The sequence below is a fragment of the Lissotriton helveticus genome, chromosome 4_1 (assembly GCF_964261635.1).
Source record: "Lissotriton helveticus chromosome 4_1, aLisHel1.1, whole genome shotgun sequence".
NCBI lineage: Eukaryota > Metazoa > Chordata > Amphibia > Caudata > Salamandridae > Lissotriton > Lissotriton helveticus.
This window is the reverse complement of record NC_136063.1, coordinates 202,804,946-202,822,916: the sequence shown is the minus strand read 5'-3', so window position 1 is coordinate 202,822,916 and position 17,971 is coordinate 202,804,946. Positions and strand designations below refer to the sequence as shown.

Sequence of the window (17,971 nt, the reverse complement as noted above, 5' to 3'; positions counted from 1 at the left end):
ATGAAAATTAATGGCAGGCACAATGCCCCTCCTCGTCATATGCCTTCAATTTCCTTCTACGATTTCTGCAGATTTCTACCTTTCATAAGATTCCAAAAAACCTCCAGGAGCATGAATGGAAATCAACACAAACTGCAAAGTGGCCCAAGTATAAGAAGCATAAAGGGATACAAAGGCAGGATGTGTTAAGCTCCCTGAATCATATGGCTGACAGCACATACTACTCTCTATTCTGACTAAATCACCCTTTGCAAACAAGGAAGTCGAGTGATCTGCATAATTTCAGCATTCAAATGGAGCAACACAACAATGTCGACAAGGACAATAGGTCTGACTGTGCCCATAGAGATAGGCTTTTTTTGTGTTCCGATGTTGAATGTGTAATCCATTTCTGACAGGATTTTTTTTTTTTAAAGGAGTGCGCGCAGTCAATAACCTCATGATTTCTTTCCTGAGAATGAGTGAAGCTAAAATTGTAGTTTAATTAATATCTGGGGTATTTGTGGGAAATGGGCCAGTCAGTTGAGCATTTAGTGCCATCTCTACTGACAGTGTAAATTTAGCTACTAATCACAATACACACAACTCCTTGTTCGCAAACTTTTAAGTGCTTGTACTTTCGGAAAAGGTCACAATCTAAATACAAAATATTCATGGCACATGAGCTCTCCAAGGTACTCTCTTTGTCTTTCAAAGTAAATGTGCCGCACATTGTATCCTTTCCTGGACTAAGCCACAGAAACTAACAATGTGTGACATATGGTGGGTAGAAAAAAGCAACTGTCTTAGTCGGAATCTCATTGTTATACAATATTATCAAAACATCTACTGAATCACAGAGTTAAACATGTCTTCCACCAAAACTAAAAGGGCACAAATTAAGCAGAGTATTGTCAGCCCCTGAGCATCAACTCCCTATGCTGGGACCTTGAGAGGTTTTTGACCACTTCAGCAGGTCAAACAGCACCTGAACTGGCGCCAAGGTGCTGTATTACTCTTCAGATTCAGTATACAGGTGTCAGTCACATGCAAGCAAGGTAAGCTGGCAGCGCAAAGGGGATCCTTCGAATTTAGTCAACTGTGATAAACACAGAGCCAGAAATGTCAGACTGAGAACTAGGGGCACAACCCTCAGTCCGGTACTCTGGCTGCCAACCTCGCGGGCATCTTAAGGGAGGAACCTGAAGACTAGCTTAAGGTAACCATAAGTAGGAGCAGCCCTACCATATTCTACCAGTCTTGCCTGCCTTCATCGTCACGTTTACATCGCCCTGATGGACACACCAAGGCACGGTCTACATTAGCTACACCAGTAAGAAGCATAGGAATCCGCCTCTATGCTAAAGGGACAAAAACAGCATGCTGTGAAGGCTGTGAATGTGCACATGGAAGCTCACTGAGCATTCAACACTTATGCCTCTAAAATGTGCATAAGCCACTCATACAGTCACTAATATCACATCGCCTCTTTTCCCCCCAAACTTAACTACGCAGAGGGACACGGATGGAAGACTGTCAAGAATCATACTCTGGCGTGGAAGTTAATTTTGAAAAAAAGGTCATCCTTTCTCTCCCATCCTAAAGATATTCTTTCATAAGTTAGCTACTCGGTGCATTTATTGTCTGATCGTCAAACCAGAATAGAAAGTTTAAAGGTCTTAGAAGTACTGTGCTACCTTTATAAGATGCAATAACAGAATAAGTTTGCCAAATCACCACTGTTCATTGGGCAAACAAAGGCTAGTGATCAGTTGATATGGAAAAAATAGTACTTCCAATTGAAATCTGGCAGTATGATGATAAAAAAAAGCGGTCAATGATTATAAAAATAGGACGTTGAGCATGAAGACTCCAACATACCACCAATCACTAGCAAATTCAACCAGACACAAATCCACAACAAAACGGAACAAATTAAGTGTGACACCACCGCGGCAGAGTCTATTTATTTACCACAATGGCCACTGTCTCAATGACTGCAAAGAGACAGAGTGCGGGAAGGATTCTGTTCTTTATCCTTCCTCCACACTTTCGAGGGATTCTTCTGATCAGACAAGCAGAATGCTGCCAAGACAGTCCGCCTTAAGCTGAGTGATGGGCACTAAAGAGCAGGATCGTATACAGGGGCCAACATCAAGCATGATTGTCCTAAATGCTCTACAATGGCTACCAGTTGGCGCCCGGAATAAATTTGAGGTTTTCTGCAATGTCCACAAAATTCTTTTGAGAATTAGGCCTTACGTAGCCACAAAAATTTGCTCCACGCCACACCCAGACAGAGACCTTTGTTTTAGCGGCTCGGACTACCATGTCTGAGACTTTTTTTTTCATCTCAGCACTTCGTCTTCCCCAAGATATCAGAACCAAACCACTTGCGTTTCAGGAAACTTTTCAAAGCGGAACTATTCACGATCACATTCTCTTACACTGCCCTGACCACAGTATTATCGGCCATCAGTACCTACCGTGCCTGATCTGAAGTATCTTCCCCACATTGAATTTTTTCTTCAGAATAGATACGCCTTATAATACTCCACTAATGGAGTAAGGAAAAGTTTGCATCCTCGCCAAATAAACAAATAAATGAGTTAAGCTCATTGGAATGGGCTAAAAGACTATGAGCCAATATAGTCTGTGACCTTTCAGAGATTGCTGTGAATGTCTGGGTGCTTCATCTCTCATTACCAAAATTATGATTTACAATAAAATACTTAACATCATTAGGCAAACTCCTATGTTTAGAAAGTTTTCTTCACAAGGTCCAGGCTCGGACGGACAGACAAATCATACATCAATTAGCTACATAGACGACTATTAGAACATCCTTTTTCTCTTCCCCATACAATTCCCCCTTGAAATTGAATATATACATATTCAAACATTAGGAATTCAATAATAATTACTCGAAATAACAAAATAACTTTCTTTTCAGTGGCATTATGTTTAACGAACTCCATACAGAGCAAAAACTCAGTCTGGAACAATGTGTGCATAGCCACTACACATTAGATTGCACTGAGTTGGAATTCAGCCAAACTTTTCCATTTCTCATTATCTGAGTCAGGAAGGTCACAGGAAATGTAGCAGGCAGCTCCTGGATCCTGCCTTCAGTGCAGAGGCCTCGCCCCTCCCAACATATACACTGAGACATACAGAGGAGAAATCCAGCCTAACGTTGCATGGCCATTCCATTGGGCACGAGGCCGTCTTAGCATGTGCAGCAAGCGAGCTCGCAGTGCAGGCTCTCAGAAAGCATTGATGTTACGCCTCTTCCGCCATATTCAATAATAAGGGTTGGGTAGGAATTCAACCAAACATTGCGTAGCCTTGCTCCGCCCGACACTTGCATACATCAGGTTTTGCGTCGACCAGCAAAAGGACCATGAGATCTCAGTGGAAGAAATGGGACTATCACAAAGACCACCCAACATCGATACACAACCATTAAGCTAATGGTCCCCTACATAGGCAGCTATTTATCGACAGCATCCTGCAACACTTTTGCTATGCTGCTTACGGCTTACAGTCTACTTTTCATCAAGTAACCTACTCGCTCAATTCAGCTAAATCAACGTGATCAATCGCTTCTTCTTTTACACCAAACATCATTCAATCTCGCAAACAAATTTCACTCCTTGTTTCCCAGATCTTTAGAAACTGAGCTGGTCCACTGGAATAAATATATTGTATTATTTTTACACCAATCCCGAAGTCCGGACATAATTCAATGATACAGCTAAGGTTGGTGATACACAGCCCATGTGCCTGTGATCCAAATCTAAAACTCTCAACAATATGCCCACTGCAAATCCTCAAAAACAGGAGTCATTTCAACAGCTGCATGGAGAAGCAGTATAGTTGCTCGACAAGAACCTAGTGACTCAAGAGCGGAGAATGCCTTCACAAGTAGGCACCAGATCACCATACACCTACGCTCTGCCTCACTATCACTCATTCTCTGCATCCGCGAAAGCAAAATTGGAGGCCGCTCTTTCTCCTACATCGCACCAAAGACATTGACCTCCATCAACACATCAGAGCCTTCTCCTCACTTTTTGAGTACCGCAAGAAGCTGAAGACCTGGCTCTTCATATAAGCACATTGGGTGCCTAACACCTGCCCAAGCGCCTGGATACCCTCTTGGGTGATTAGTGCGCTATACAAATTGATATAACATGACATAACATGAAGGAAGGGGATGCAGAGGGAAGTTTTAAAACATATGAGACATGATGGAACGAATGAGGCTGCCAGAGGAGTGGTTGACAGACTGGGTAGACCAGAGGCTCCCAGACCTCTTGAAGTACACAGAATTATTAACGCAAACTTGCCTGTGACACTGGTGTGTTGCAGCTAGGGTTAGAAAAACAATAAAATCCGTGGAGGCTGCTTTCAGACTCTTTCCTAATGGAGACCGCTTTCCATCCGGATCTTTTTAATTTGATCTAATCTGAAAGGCACCCATTTCCTCAGACGTACCTTTTCCTAAGTCAAGCAAGATCTGATTAAACAGCACTAAACGTAAGCAAGCACTGCAACATCAATACTCTAATTTAATTAACTCAAAGACGACAATACTATAAGTTATTTAAAACAAATAAATCCATGAGCATAGATTGCAGCTGGTCCATTAATGGAATTAGATGCTACATTCCGCTACCTGTCTGCGTCCCAGGATAGGAGAGATGGGGAACGCGGATGGATCCATAAGGCACAGCATCTTTTGGTGTTGTTTGCCACATATGACAAGCCATATGTTTTGAAGTGGGTTCAGCCTATCGCCTTCAGCTGACCACACTGTCTGTCAATAAAAACATAATGATGCAGATGGCCTTTTCAACACACATCATGACGATGCAAATTGCCAGGGGAGGCCAACTCTGGTTTGTCGTCCACACCCTGAGGTTTTGCAAATTGCAAAAAAAGGTTGAAATGCGACAAAGCGGCTTTCAGCTACAGGCCTCACATTTCTCTCCCTCTGCTTGCAAATGTCAACTTGGGGTGAGTGCCTTTGTTTCAGAGGCGCTCGTTTTCAGCAGCCACGATCTTTCATTGGTACATTGCAATATATAGGTATCTTGTAAGAGATGATGTCACTTTTTATAGGCGCAACCATGGTAACATTTCATTTTTATCCCACTTCTGGCAGCCAGGAGACGCTGGTAAAAGGACAGATCAGAGGTGGGGCAATGGACGCCAAGATCAGGGCCAACCATGGGTTCAAAGCCAGAGCAGACCACCCACCAAAGGTATTTCCAAGGGGAAGCGCCAGGTGCCAGGCCAGTCCATATAAACTTCAGAGATGGCTCTACATACACGCATGCTTGGGGGTTGACAAAATGACTTCACTCACAATCCAACACTAGTTCAAGTCAAGATCATGATAGTCAAAAGGTGAAGAATTTAGGAAAAGGTGAGGAAAGAAAGAAGGAGAGGATACAGTAAGTGCAAGATGAGAACAGATGGGTAAAATGGCCTAGGGTGAAAAGTGGTGGAATGGAAGTAAAGGTAGTGAGAGATATGTCAGGCCACAAGCGGTGGAATGAAGCTAAAGAAGCAGAGATATGTGTAGGGTCAGAGGTGGTGGAATGGAAGCAAAAGCAGCGAGAGGTGGTTAGGTTCACCGGGGACAGGGGTTTACTTGAGAGGGTGGTGAGACATATTGCAATATATGAGGTGGAATAAAGGTAAAGGTGGTGAGGGACTTGTAGCGTCACCTGGGGTGGAATGGGGGTAAAGATGGTGAGCAATGTGTACGGTCGGTCACCAGGTGGAAGTTAAAATGGGGGCAGTAGTGTAGAGTCAAAAGGAATTAAAAGAAGTCAAGTTGGTTGGGGCAGGGTCACGAGATGTAGTGGCAGTAAAGATACAGACCACTCACTGTAGGGTAGCAGAGGTGGAAAGGGGGCAAAGATGGGGGAGGATGGGAGTGAATGACGGGCTGTGTAAAGATGGCGGCAGATAGAGGAGGAGGTACAGGGGGTGAATGGAAGCAAGAATGGGAAAGCAGCCAAGAGTGACAGGGGGAGGAATGCAGGCAGCATTCACAGCGCCCGTCAGTGACATTATTTCATAAAAATAAAAAAGCAGACAAAAAATCACAAGCAAAACACATCACTTGGCATTACTCTGCATCCTAGTTCAGGACGTGTTGTGCATCATAAAAACTGAAAACAAAAAAGTTCAGAGTGAAAGTCGTTCAGCAGTGCATAAGACCATAAAAATGCAATTCTGTTATTTTCGATTTAGTGAAAAACTCGGAAGCAAATCACGGAAGAGCAGTGTGCCGAATAACACTAAACATAACGTCAAGCGGCAGAGACTGACATCTGTTCTTTTTGTTAATTAAATGCACTTTTTCTCTAATCCTTCCATCAAACATGCCCCCTAGAGACAGGGCTTGTAGCGCACACACACCCCCACCAAGGTGCACACAAACACGGAGAAGCAAGGAATGCCTGACACCCGAAGCAAGGACCCTTGGCCGGGACAGACATGCGGCGCTACCTCGGCTCCAGCAGAGCGGGAAGGGGCCGCAGCCGCTCCGCTCCATGCAGGCGGCACCTGCCGGCTGGGGCACCATGGGCGCCGGGCGGTGGGGCGCGGCCGGCCCGGGGGTCCCCTCGGGCGGGGGAGGAGGCCGGGGCTCCGTCGGATCGCATCCAGGCCCAGCGCCGCCCGCGGCAGGAAACGCGACGACCTTGGCGGGCCCCGGCGGCCGCTGCGGCCGCTGCAGCCGCCTCCGCCTCCTCCTCGGCGGGCTCCGGGGGAGGGCGGGGGGCGGGCCCGGGCTCCGGCACAGGGCGCACGGCGAGGGCGACCAGGGGACCGGGGCTGGCTGCCTCGGGGAGCGAGGGAGGCAGGAGGAGGAGGCAGCGCTGGAGATTAGCAGGCACCTTATTAATATGCTAATCTCACCCTCTGCCTGCCTCTGTTTACAAGACCCGAGGCATGCACAGCCACAAACCGGCTCGGCTGCAAACCGAGCCAGGGCCCGGCTGGCATCGGGGAGGGGGCAGCGACCCGCGGGCACCGCCACCCCAGGGCAGCGCATCAGCGCTTAACAACGGCTGCAGCACCAGAGGCAGTTATAGTGCAGGAATTCCACGTCACGCAGGTGCAGCACACCTGTCACTTCTACCATGCATGTGTCTACTAATAACTAAGTCCACTCACTTATTTTTATCAAATGCATAATAACAATTAATATTATGCCAGTTTCTTTTCCAGATATTTGCCATTCAGGCGCGCACCCAGCATTAGCAACTGCACAACAAATCACACAGCACTGGTCTTAGTACATCAGGATAAGTTCAGTGAAAGTGACTACATATATTATAACACAACAACGAGTGCGCGAGACAGAGTGCGTTGCGTGTTCATACATGTATACAGATCCGATTCAGGTCGGAGGGCTTTAATCTCCCACTATTCTCCTTCCAAATGTCGGAGTGTTTCCAACATGAACTTTACTTAAGGCATCGAAAGGTGCCATGTTTTTGTCTCTGTAACTTAGTGATTAGTTATAGCCACGTGCAACACTGCCAATTTCAGCATTTTCTAACAAGAAAATTGTGTGTTTCTGGGCACAACGGTGTATTTTTCTATGTCAAGTTTCTTTACCAGTAAAAAGTACAGGGGGAGAGAGATAAAGTGTGTGTATTTAAAAAAACAAACACGTTACAGTTAGGTATGGTGATAAGAAATTAGCTTATGTTAAAACAAAAACAAAAATCATAGAAAAAACAAAGGATTAATTGGTGTTACAGTTAGATGTTGAAATGAGATAATAACTAACTTTAAAAACTGAAAAACCCCTGAAATTCACCAGTTATAGTTAAGTGAGTGTCTCTTCGTGCACTGCTTATGACCTCATGTTACCTCATTCAGGACACGTAAATTACATTACTGATGACTCCATCCGGTCTCTGTAACACCAGTCTACAGGGTTTGAGGACTTGGAAGTAATTCAAAATACTAATTTAATTTGTTTTTACACGTAATCTTTACACTATTTTTTTTACTAGTATACAGCCTTACGCTATTTCTTCTACTTGTATACAGCCATTCCAAGATAGCCAAACAATTGATTTCCTCATCTCCAAGCTCACACATCCTTGTAGCCAACTTCCGCAATCCCTTCAGGTCTCCTTTTTATGGTGCATGCATGGGGTGTCAATCCAGACGTCTGCTGTTGGGTGTTTGTGTCCGTGCTGAGTTGGGGTTATCTGGTATGTGCTTGTGACTACTCATATTTGCACCATTAATTCAAATCATAATCTCTTTTATTCTTTGCCCTATTCCACTCACCATGATATTTACCCTTTTTTTTGCAGACTACTTACCAACCATTACTTTTTACTTGAGGTGAGAGTCTCTCCTATTGTTTATTCTTGCATGACTTTTGTTTTTTGTTAGCATATTCATGAATCCTAAAACTTCATTAGAGCCTGAAATGTTTTATTTACAGGTGCTCTTCAGGGTTTTGTGTACTGATAACATTGCATCAGACCTGAATGTAACTTGGTGAGCCTTACCTTTGATCTGTACAGATATCTGCACGATACCATGGATACGTTGTTAGGTGACTTGAGTTCTCTTTCTTTGAGTGGCTACCTTTGGTGGATGAGGTAGAATTGACTTGCTGATCCAGGACCAGTCACCTTCAGGCCGTCGTTTTATTACGTCACATGGTGAAGTATACTATATAGATTTTTACACTTGCCAGTGCTTAATCTGAGCCTGTGGTTTCCGGTGCTAAACACCAGCACTTAATTGTCAACACCGGGGCTTGTGACAGCCTGTCACCAGGTAGCGTTGTTTGGCTAATTTAGAGATGACCACAACAACAGTTAATCATTAATTCAATTTACTTTAAAAATTACTATTACCTGCCGCCCAAGTCATTCTTATAGTCTTGCTGACCTGGAATAGTCCAAACTGTCGCACCTGTAGGAGTGTGATGTTAGTAATTGTGTTACTATCATTGGTAGCATGGCAGGGGCAATGTGTGGTGCGAGCTGCAGTGGGCTCCTGACAAACGCCCTGGCACGTATTAAAAAAAAAACAACAAATTAATCACTACATTTGGCTGATCCACGTGTGTGCATTAGGTGTTTTCCACAGTTAGGTTGCTGTGCTTTCACAAACCTTGGGTGTATTTCTGTGCATTTATTATGTTTTACCTTCATATTACTCATACAGATGTATATACTTATGTTTATTTTCAAAGGGTCCACCTTTACTGACTCATCGATTGCCTCCACCCGAGGCGAAAATGTTGGCAACTTTCCTTCATCGACCATGAGATTTGCATTTGATGCCTCATTTTTGACAGTTCAGAGACTTTACGCTGGGGCTAAGTGGTGGATACACAATCTCAGGCATCTTCTTTGGTTTGGTGCTATTAATGGTTGGTTGGGCCTTGTTTGGCCTGTGCTATTTTTATTGATCCTCCATATACCTAAAGGACTATTCTTTGACTGTGAATTTAATATTGAACATACTAAAGTGTAACTCTATGTACTGCAAGTCATCTGTGTGTAATTTAGCACTGAACAGCTCTAGTTTGTGAAAAATAAATTGATGTATTTATCATATACACCGACACCTTCATAATTATTTCATATACAAGTCGCGTTATATGTCTTTGCATACACTTTAATTTAATCGGTGACCGATGCTTTGTATTACAGATTCTATCCAATAAAATGATTCCTGCAGGAGCTCCCTTGCTTATGTTGGACTTAAAAAAAAAACAGTCTCTAGTGGGATTACTAGGTTGCCCTAATGCGTTTATAGCATATTCAAGGTTGAGCATATACCCACCCCCTTGGGCAACCTGCACCCAACTGGCCAGAGAGCGGCCAACGGTACCAAAATGATCAACAGCAGAAATAGCTCCTTTGTCCAATCAGAATAGCATTGCTATCTATCTATACGTAAATACATATATATTTTTTAATTTTTGGGTACTGTTGGAGAAACCAACTATTCAGATATACCTAAAGTTTTCTGAACAATAATCCCTTCATGCACAACTCAAGCCCCTTTTAAAACATAATTTTTTTTAAAACGTCTGAATGTATTTACACCAGATCACAAAAACTATGCTTTTGAAGTAAAGTTCTAACTTTTTGTCAAATTTGGTGTCATTCCGTACAGCTCTTTTTCTGCATCAGACAGCGACGTTTTCTAGAGGAAATAACACTTTTTGCACCCTCTTTTTCTTGGACCCGCATGATGGATGAGCACAAAGCTTTCTATGACAGGTGGATGAACTTTGTTTGGAAAGTTTCATGCAGATTCATCAAATGGTGTCAAAGTTATAATAGAAAAAAATGCTATTCGCAATAAAAATTGACCTGACTATAACTAAACACACACACACAGACACACACACACAAATACATATACACACACAGATACATCGATAGAGATGCACAAAGTGTAATAGCTATCACTATTGTTTAGTGTATGGCGGGCCATGGCTCACAAGAGGCGAAGCCTCGAGTGGGTCACAACGCATCTTCCCTCCTTTACCAAGGGGAATAAATAGAAATGCTGCGCACCTGCATACAAGTTTTATGGCATGACTTTTTTTTCCCCCACAGTTGTTGTATACAAAATATATTTAACTAAAACCAGGGTGAAAGGGTTTACATTTGTGCAGTATGATAAAACTCATATTGAAAAAGCCATGTGACCATTACAATTATTTGATCATGAAAAGTATTTGTAATATGTAATACGCAATCTGCAAAGCAGTAAAAAGTGTTTTTATCCTGTCGTTTTTCCTGCACTGTGGTAATAAACTCAAATCTGACCTTTGCACTGAGGTAATAAACATTCAAATATGCTTTTATTAGTGCAGTTGCTCTAAATGTCTTTTTTATTGAACCACATTTATTTTCATTGCCGTGGAACACATACACATAGTGTGCATTCTTATGTGCATTGAGGAGCATGGAAAGGAGTGATGAATCGTCACTACACCCCTCTCCTCCCTCAAAGGTAATACAACATATTTTGCGTTGTGCACATCTGCAATTATGGCTTGTGCTAAGCTGGTTTTTATAATGTCTTGAAGCTTTAAACGCAGGTATATGCACAGAGTTATAGCACAGCACAAGGGAATTTGTACTAAGAGATGAAATGTCATTAAATAGGCCAAGAGACTGGGGGGTCATTTATTTTCCTCTGAGATGAGAAAGTAATATGAAATCTGTGAGATTTTTTAATTTTTCACTTAACTAAAGATATACTGAAGTGGTAACATGGAATTTGTTCTTCACTCGCTAGTAACAAATGTGTATATTTTTATTTATTAGTACTCTTACCCTAATAACACCACATTAATTTACACTGGCACACCGTAAACAGATATTAAAGGAATGAAGCACTTCACCATACGGTATAAGGGTAATGCAAGTCACCATCGAGTTCACAGATGCTTGGAGGTGACTTTCATTACACTTATTACAGTAGGGGAATGTAATTCCTTACAATACAGGGTAACAAACGCAACCCTTCCCCAACCGCTTATATGAGCCAAATCTTCTTTAATATTTGATATTCCAGTTAACAACTCATATAACCCGGGGCCGGCATAGAGTGCTAGTTATCTATGCAAACAAACGACGAACATGAAACTCAGGAACTGCAAACAGAGTATGTAGGGGTGGAGAGTCAATTACATCCCCTCCATTTACACCTTTTTAATCAAACCTTTCTTTCCCCTTCCTTCCACGCCAGAGGGATCCTCCAACGTCTTTTAAATATACACACACACACACGCACACACACAAAACATCTATATACATATTGTATATATTATCTGGGTGTTTTTTATTGCATAAAATGTAGTGGCATTAAACGCATTTCTCAGGACATCGTGAAATACGGGTGTTATACAACCTGGTAGCACGCATTGGCAGACGAAGCAAGTATTAGCAGAATTTATGAAACATCTTTTCACAATTGCTCCTGAAATAACGAAAATCTTTCACAGGTTTCTGCGAAATATGGGGTTCATCGTCATAATATCATCCAGAAACCACTCTGACAGGTTTCATCAGAGTCCATTATTTAATCAATATTCTATTTATGAAGGGTAAAGAAAACGTGGACATACTATTTCCAAACAGTACCCACAGTAGGCAACACCTTGTGTAGCAGAGCTTCACCAACCACTCCTGGTAACAAACAGAATGTGATATTATTTTTGAACAAAGCAAAAAAAAAATTCTCCTACATGTTTACGTTCTTAACTAGGTTTGTCTTCTTTCTACTATGCACAAACAATATAGTCCTGAGTTTTATTCATTGCTTCAATAACCATTTAGTTTTGGGGATAAAATCATCATTTTCAAGTTAACTACCCCCACAATAAACATGTAATATATTTTTTAAAAACACAGAATTAAATGTGGGCTTCTTTTGCCATTCCTGAGTGCTAGTGACAGTTACAAATCACTCAGCCTTGTAGTTTATGTCCTCAACAGAACTCATCCATGACAACATATTACTAGGGCTGTGCGAAATTCACTTAATTTGCTTTTACAAAATTAAGCGAACTTTCAGCAAAATTACACAAAATGTGAATCCGTCATTTAGTGGTATATTTTAACATGAAATACGTCCTGGTGCTAATTACTGATGCAATGACGCATTATGCACTAAAGAACATGTAAAAAAAAAAAAATAAGCACCACAAACCATCAGCGGTTCGTTCTCTTGCTCTTGTAAGTTTGCGGTTAATTGGCTCTTCTGTGGTAAACTTTTAACATGAATGGTACAGAATTACCTGATGTGGCATAATGACGTAAATTATGGAATTTGTATAAGAAGCATAACATGACATGTCCCCACATTATGCTGGTATCATTTTAATTTTGCCCATGAATATATAAGATCAGAAAACATGCTTAACACCACCCACCCACCAATCCATCCATCCACCCATCCATCTACCCAACAGAGAATTTACAGTTTTGTGTCAAGGATCACATTGTTGGATCTTTGAGGAAGGCAAAAATATTTAGAAGTAACGTGTCCTGGTGCTACAGTTAATGGCCAACCACTATCCCACAAACCTTCAGTTTGGGTAACAAATACTAGAATATAATCAGGGCCACTGGAAGTATGCGGCAGGAGAGGGCCAAATTAGGCACCAAGGTTGAGTAAATTATGCAACGTGCAAAGCCAATTGTGCAGCAATAACGTGCATATTTTGTAATGGTATTACTCCATTTCTTTGTCATTTTTAAATCTGGTAACACTACCTGGGGCATTGGTTGGGCCCCATTAGTACCGGTTTAACACCCAAATATAGTAATAAGCAACAGAAAACTGACCAGTCAAGTTTTGGGACAAGGGCCTTTCACCGCACAGGAACACTTGTAGCTGCATTTTCAGTAACTTTTGAACCGTTTGGGCTAGAAACAATTTTTTGGGGTAAAAATCTGCAGATTATGCGGCAGATGTTGGATTATGTGGTAAATGCAGCAAATCTATAACTATGCAAAAATTGCTGAGGCCGCACAATCACATAATTCCAGTGGCTTTGAATATAGTGCAACTGATTTGCTTGTCAAAGCATCCAACTGCAGTTACCAGAATATATAACACAATCTAGGCTCTGCGTCAGTACCACATCTAGCTGCCCTCAAAGGAACTACTAGCACAGAACGCCTTTTTCACTAGAGCTGGTGAAAAGGTCAACACAGATCCTTTAAAGTCCTGACTGAAAGAGGTGGAGCGAGCTGCAGCCGGGGAATTTTCTAAATTCCTTAATGCTTCGAGCGCGTGAAGGACAATGCTAGAAGCAACTCTACCAAGGCTGCCCATTCACCCGTAGAAACAAGGGCTCGCTGCTAAAATGGCGGCCTCCACGACAAACACATGACTTGAACTGATGACTCTGCAGAAATAATGCTCTCGAAATGTCACGGCGGGAAAATAAACTATCTGCCAACAGTACAGTACGCTACTTGACCTCGCACTAAGCCTCCAAGAAATAACAAGGCTATTCATGGTCCACTTATACTTGTTGACAATCATCAGCTCCATAAAACAGGCCCTTTAGGAAGTGAGAGCTGCTTTAAAATAATATTTTATTGTTAACTATATAAAAAAATATTTTAATTACTCTTACTGCTGTTGGGGATGGCATACTTATGTGACGGTGTTTTTCAATATAGCAGGAGCAGAGTAGAATTACTATATATATATATATATATATATATATATATATATATATATATATATATATATATATATATATATATATATATATATTCACTGAAAAAACCATAGGTTATAGACCATATATAGTTAGGAATTAGCATTTAAAAAACCTTTTTTTACTCACACAAAACCATTGAAATTCCATATATAGTTAGTAGTACTAACTATATATCGCGCACCCGCAATCCACTGCTGATCATGTCACATATTACATCATTCATGACATGGTCAGTGACATCACTGATGACATCACTGATGACATCTCAAATGACATCACTGATGACATCACTGATGACATCTCAAATGACATCACTGATGACATCACTGATGACATCTCAAATGACATCACTGATGACATCACTGATGACATCTCATTTGACATTACTGATCACATCACTGATGACATCATTCATGTGATAATATGATGAACCTCTTCAGACTCTTATATAACCTTAGATACACTCAGTGTAAACATACACTCACAGACTGTCACTCATCCATGGAGTTACTCACACACCTAGTCAGTCATGCAAAGAATCAATCACACCTCCATTTCCTCAACTATACAGTTATACACACCTTACTTATTCAAACATATACTAACACATATTTACTCTCTTATACAATCCCTGATACAAGTTCACAATGATCCATACAGCCACTCACACATTCACTGGCTCTTATGCACAGTTATTTATATATGTCAACTGTCACATGTACTGTGTTTTACATATGTACTTACTTTGACATGTAGCACTGAGATATCCATTCACTCACCAATACACTTATGCACACAGTCAACCGCCCATATAGTTGTTTCTATATGCACTTTTGAACCCATACATCTAGTGAATCAACTGCTCACACATGTATGCACAGAGTCATACACCTCTCAACCACCAACACACACACTCAGTCTCCCATACAAATACTTGGGCAACCAATCAATAACCCATATAGTTAATCATATAGCTAATGATCAACACATGCAGCAGTTTACTGAACAGACATAATGATGCACAAATTAAGACAGTTTAGTCACTAACCCATGCACTCTGTGAGACACATTTAATCACTCACTCATACAGTCAGTCATGCACCTACTAAATCCTTCATCCAGACACTTATAAATCCACTCATTATTCAATTTGTAAGACATATTTTAACTTTACAGAATTATACAGTCACTGGATGTAGTCATCAGTGATGTCATCAGTGATGTCATTTGAGATGTCATCAGTGATGTCATCAGTGATGTCACTGACCATGTCATGAATGATGTAATATGTGACATGATCAGCAGTGGATTGCGGGTGCGCGATATATAGTTAGTACTACTAACTATATATGGAATTTCAATGGTTTTGTGTGAGTAAAAAAAGGTTTTTTAAATGCTAATTCCTAACTATATATGGTCTATAACCTATGGTTTTTTCAGTGAATTTTCAAGGTTTTGTAAATGCTAATTCCTAACTATATATGGTCTATAACCTATGGTTTTTTCAGTGAATATATATAACATTTCTATGGCAAAATGAAACCCCTCATTTTGTTCCTTTTCAAATTAAATGTATTAAGTGTTACCACTTTATTCCAATCAAGATGACTTCAGGTGTGCCATACTTTTGTCATAAGTAAGACTGTTAGCGCTCTAGTTGTTCTTTAGAACACTCTGGGACATTCTGTCACTGGGCTATAGTTGGGCTACATCTGGCTGATATTTGGGCTACATTTGTTTTTTTTTGTCTCTGGTGGCCATCTTTGGGCTACATTGGGCTACATTTGGGCTCTAACATATATATAGCCCAATGTAGCCCAATATATATTTTTCAAAGTTAATTTTCGTAAAAACCACTGGAGCATATATCTTGAGACATAGCAAAGGCACATCAGGCTACCAGTCCCTACAATTTTGCCAAGTTTTGTGGAAATCCATTCAGCCGTTCGAGCTAAAAGTGAGTCCAACCGCCCTATGGAAAACTCAATGTTAAAAACACGTTTTGGGACCCCCCTTTTTTCTCGGCCCCCGCTTGACGAAACCCCCCCAAACTTTCAGGGGACGCTCAGAAACAGAATGTGCCATTTTCCTGAAAATTTCAGCCAATTCCGTCCATCAACGCCAAAGTTATTCAACATAGAATTTTCAGAAATCCCTATTCAAAAAAATCCTAACTATATATACCTACTGGCGACTGCCAGTAGGTAATATAACATTTCTATGGCCAAATGAAACCCCTCATTTTGTTCCTTTTCAAATTAAATGTATTAAGTGTTACCACTTTATTCCAATCAAGATGACTTCAGGTATGCCATACTTTTGTCATAAGTAAACTGTTAGCGCTCTAGTTGTTCTTTAGAACACTCTGGGACATTCTGTCACTGGGCTATAGTTGGGCTACATCTCGCTGATATTTGGGCTACATTTGTTTTTTTTTGTCTCTGGTGGCCATCTTTGGGCTACATTGGGCTACATTTGGGCTCTAACATATATATAGCCCAATGTAGCCCAATATATATTTTTCAAAGTTAATTTTCGTAAAAACCACTGGAGCATATATCTTGAGACATAGCAAAGGCACATCGGGCTACCAGTCCCTACAATTTTGCCAAGTTTTGTGGAAATCCATTCAGCCGTTCGAGCTAAAAGTGAGTCCAACCTCCCTATGGAAAACTCAATGTTAAAAACACGTTTTGGGACCCCCCTTTTTTCTCGGCCCCCGCTTGACGAAACCCCACCAAACTTTCAGGGGCTGCTCAGAAACAAAATGTTCCATTTTCCTGAAAATTTCAGCCAATTCCGTCCCCAAACGCAAAAGTTATTCGACATAGAATTTTCAAAAATCCCATAGGAAAAAAATCCTAACTATATATACCTACTGGCGACCGCCAGTAGGTAATATTATATATATATATATATATATATATATATATATATATATACACACACACATATATACACTCACACATACATACACCGTGCTTAAATGCTGCGCTAATTTATATGGATTACTGGTATATGGAACAGATTTATAAAAATGACCAGCAAAACTTTGTTCCAAGTCCTTCCCCACTAAAGAGTGAAAGAACAGAGGGAGATCACGTAATTTGCCCAGGATCACATTTATTAAATACAATAGAAAGAAATATTACATGATATTTCTACATCATCCAATTGGAAAACAGTTGTTTTCAAAGAGACGCGCAATGGGAAAGAGTCATAAGGAGTGATCACGAGATGCCAAAATTATCTAGTACTGTGAAACTATATTTCCATGACCTTTTAACCTCACTATTTTACATTCCGGTTTAACGAGTCCAAACAAGAAAAAAGGAGGTTTTCTAAATAAAATTATTTTTTACAGGTTTTTAAATTCATCATTTTATTTTTTAATCTGCAGTCAATTGCCGCTGTGTAAATATTTCGGTTCATGAAGATTTATTTTCTCAAACTCTGTGTGATTTTGTGGGTGACGTGTTGTTACTGAGTTTTCCCTCTGTAGAGTCTAGCAGGTATCTCAAAATCAAGAATAAACCTTGCAACAAGCCCAACTCCGTCCGTGAACGACTTCATGCATATATCATGTCCAATCACACAATACCACCTTCGTGGACGGATCCCTTGAGGATAGCAGATGGTATACACAATGCCACACCTTCATCAGCTCGGGAAATCGGCCATTATTGTCATACTACATACATACTACAAACTCCAATTTATAAACAA

General features: G+C 41.0%; 1 protein-coding gene across 15 annotated transcripts in view; it reads right to left on the bottom strand.

The window, feature by feature from the left end:
* The window catches only part of PTK2 (protein tyrosine kinase 2), an 858,662-nt gene that overhangs the window by 645,396 nt on the left and 195,295 nt on the right, over positions 1-17,971 (bottom strand). Inside the window, exon 1 of one of the 15 annotated variants that reach the window (XM_078686687.1) lies at positions 6,508-6,769. The exons of 13 other annotated variants lie outside the window; for them this stretch is intronic. In XM_078686687.1, the coding sequence (XP_078542813.1) occupies positions 6,508-6,583 (76 nt within the window). In that variant the 5' untranslated portion in view covers positions 6,584-6,769. Of the gene's footprint in view, positions 1-6,507; positions 6,770-17,971 lie in introns of those variants that run through there. One more of the 15 variants, XM_078686685.1, reaches the window with a different exon arrangement.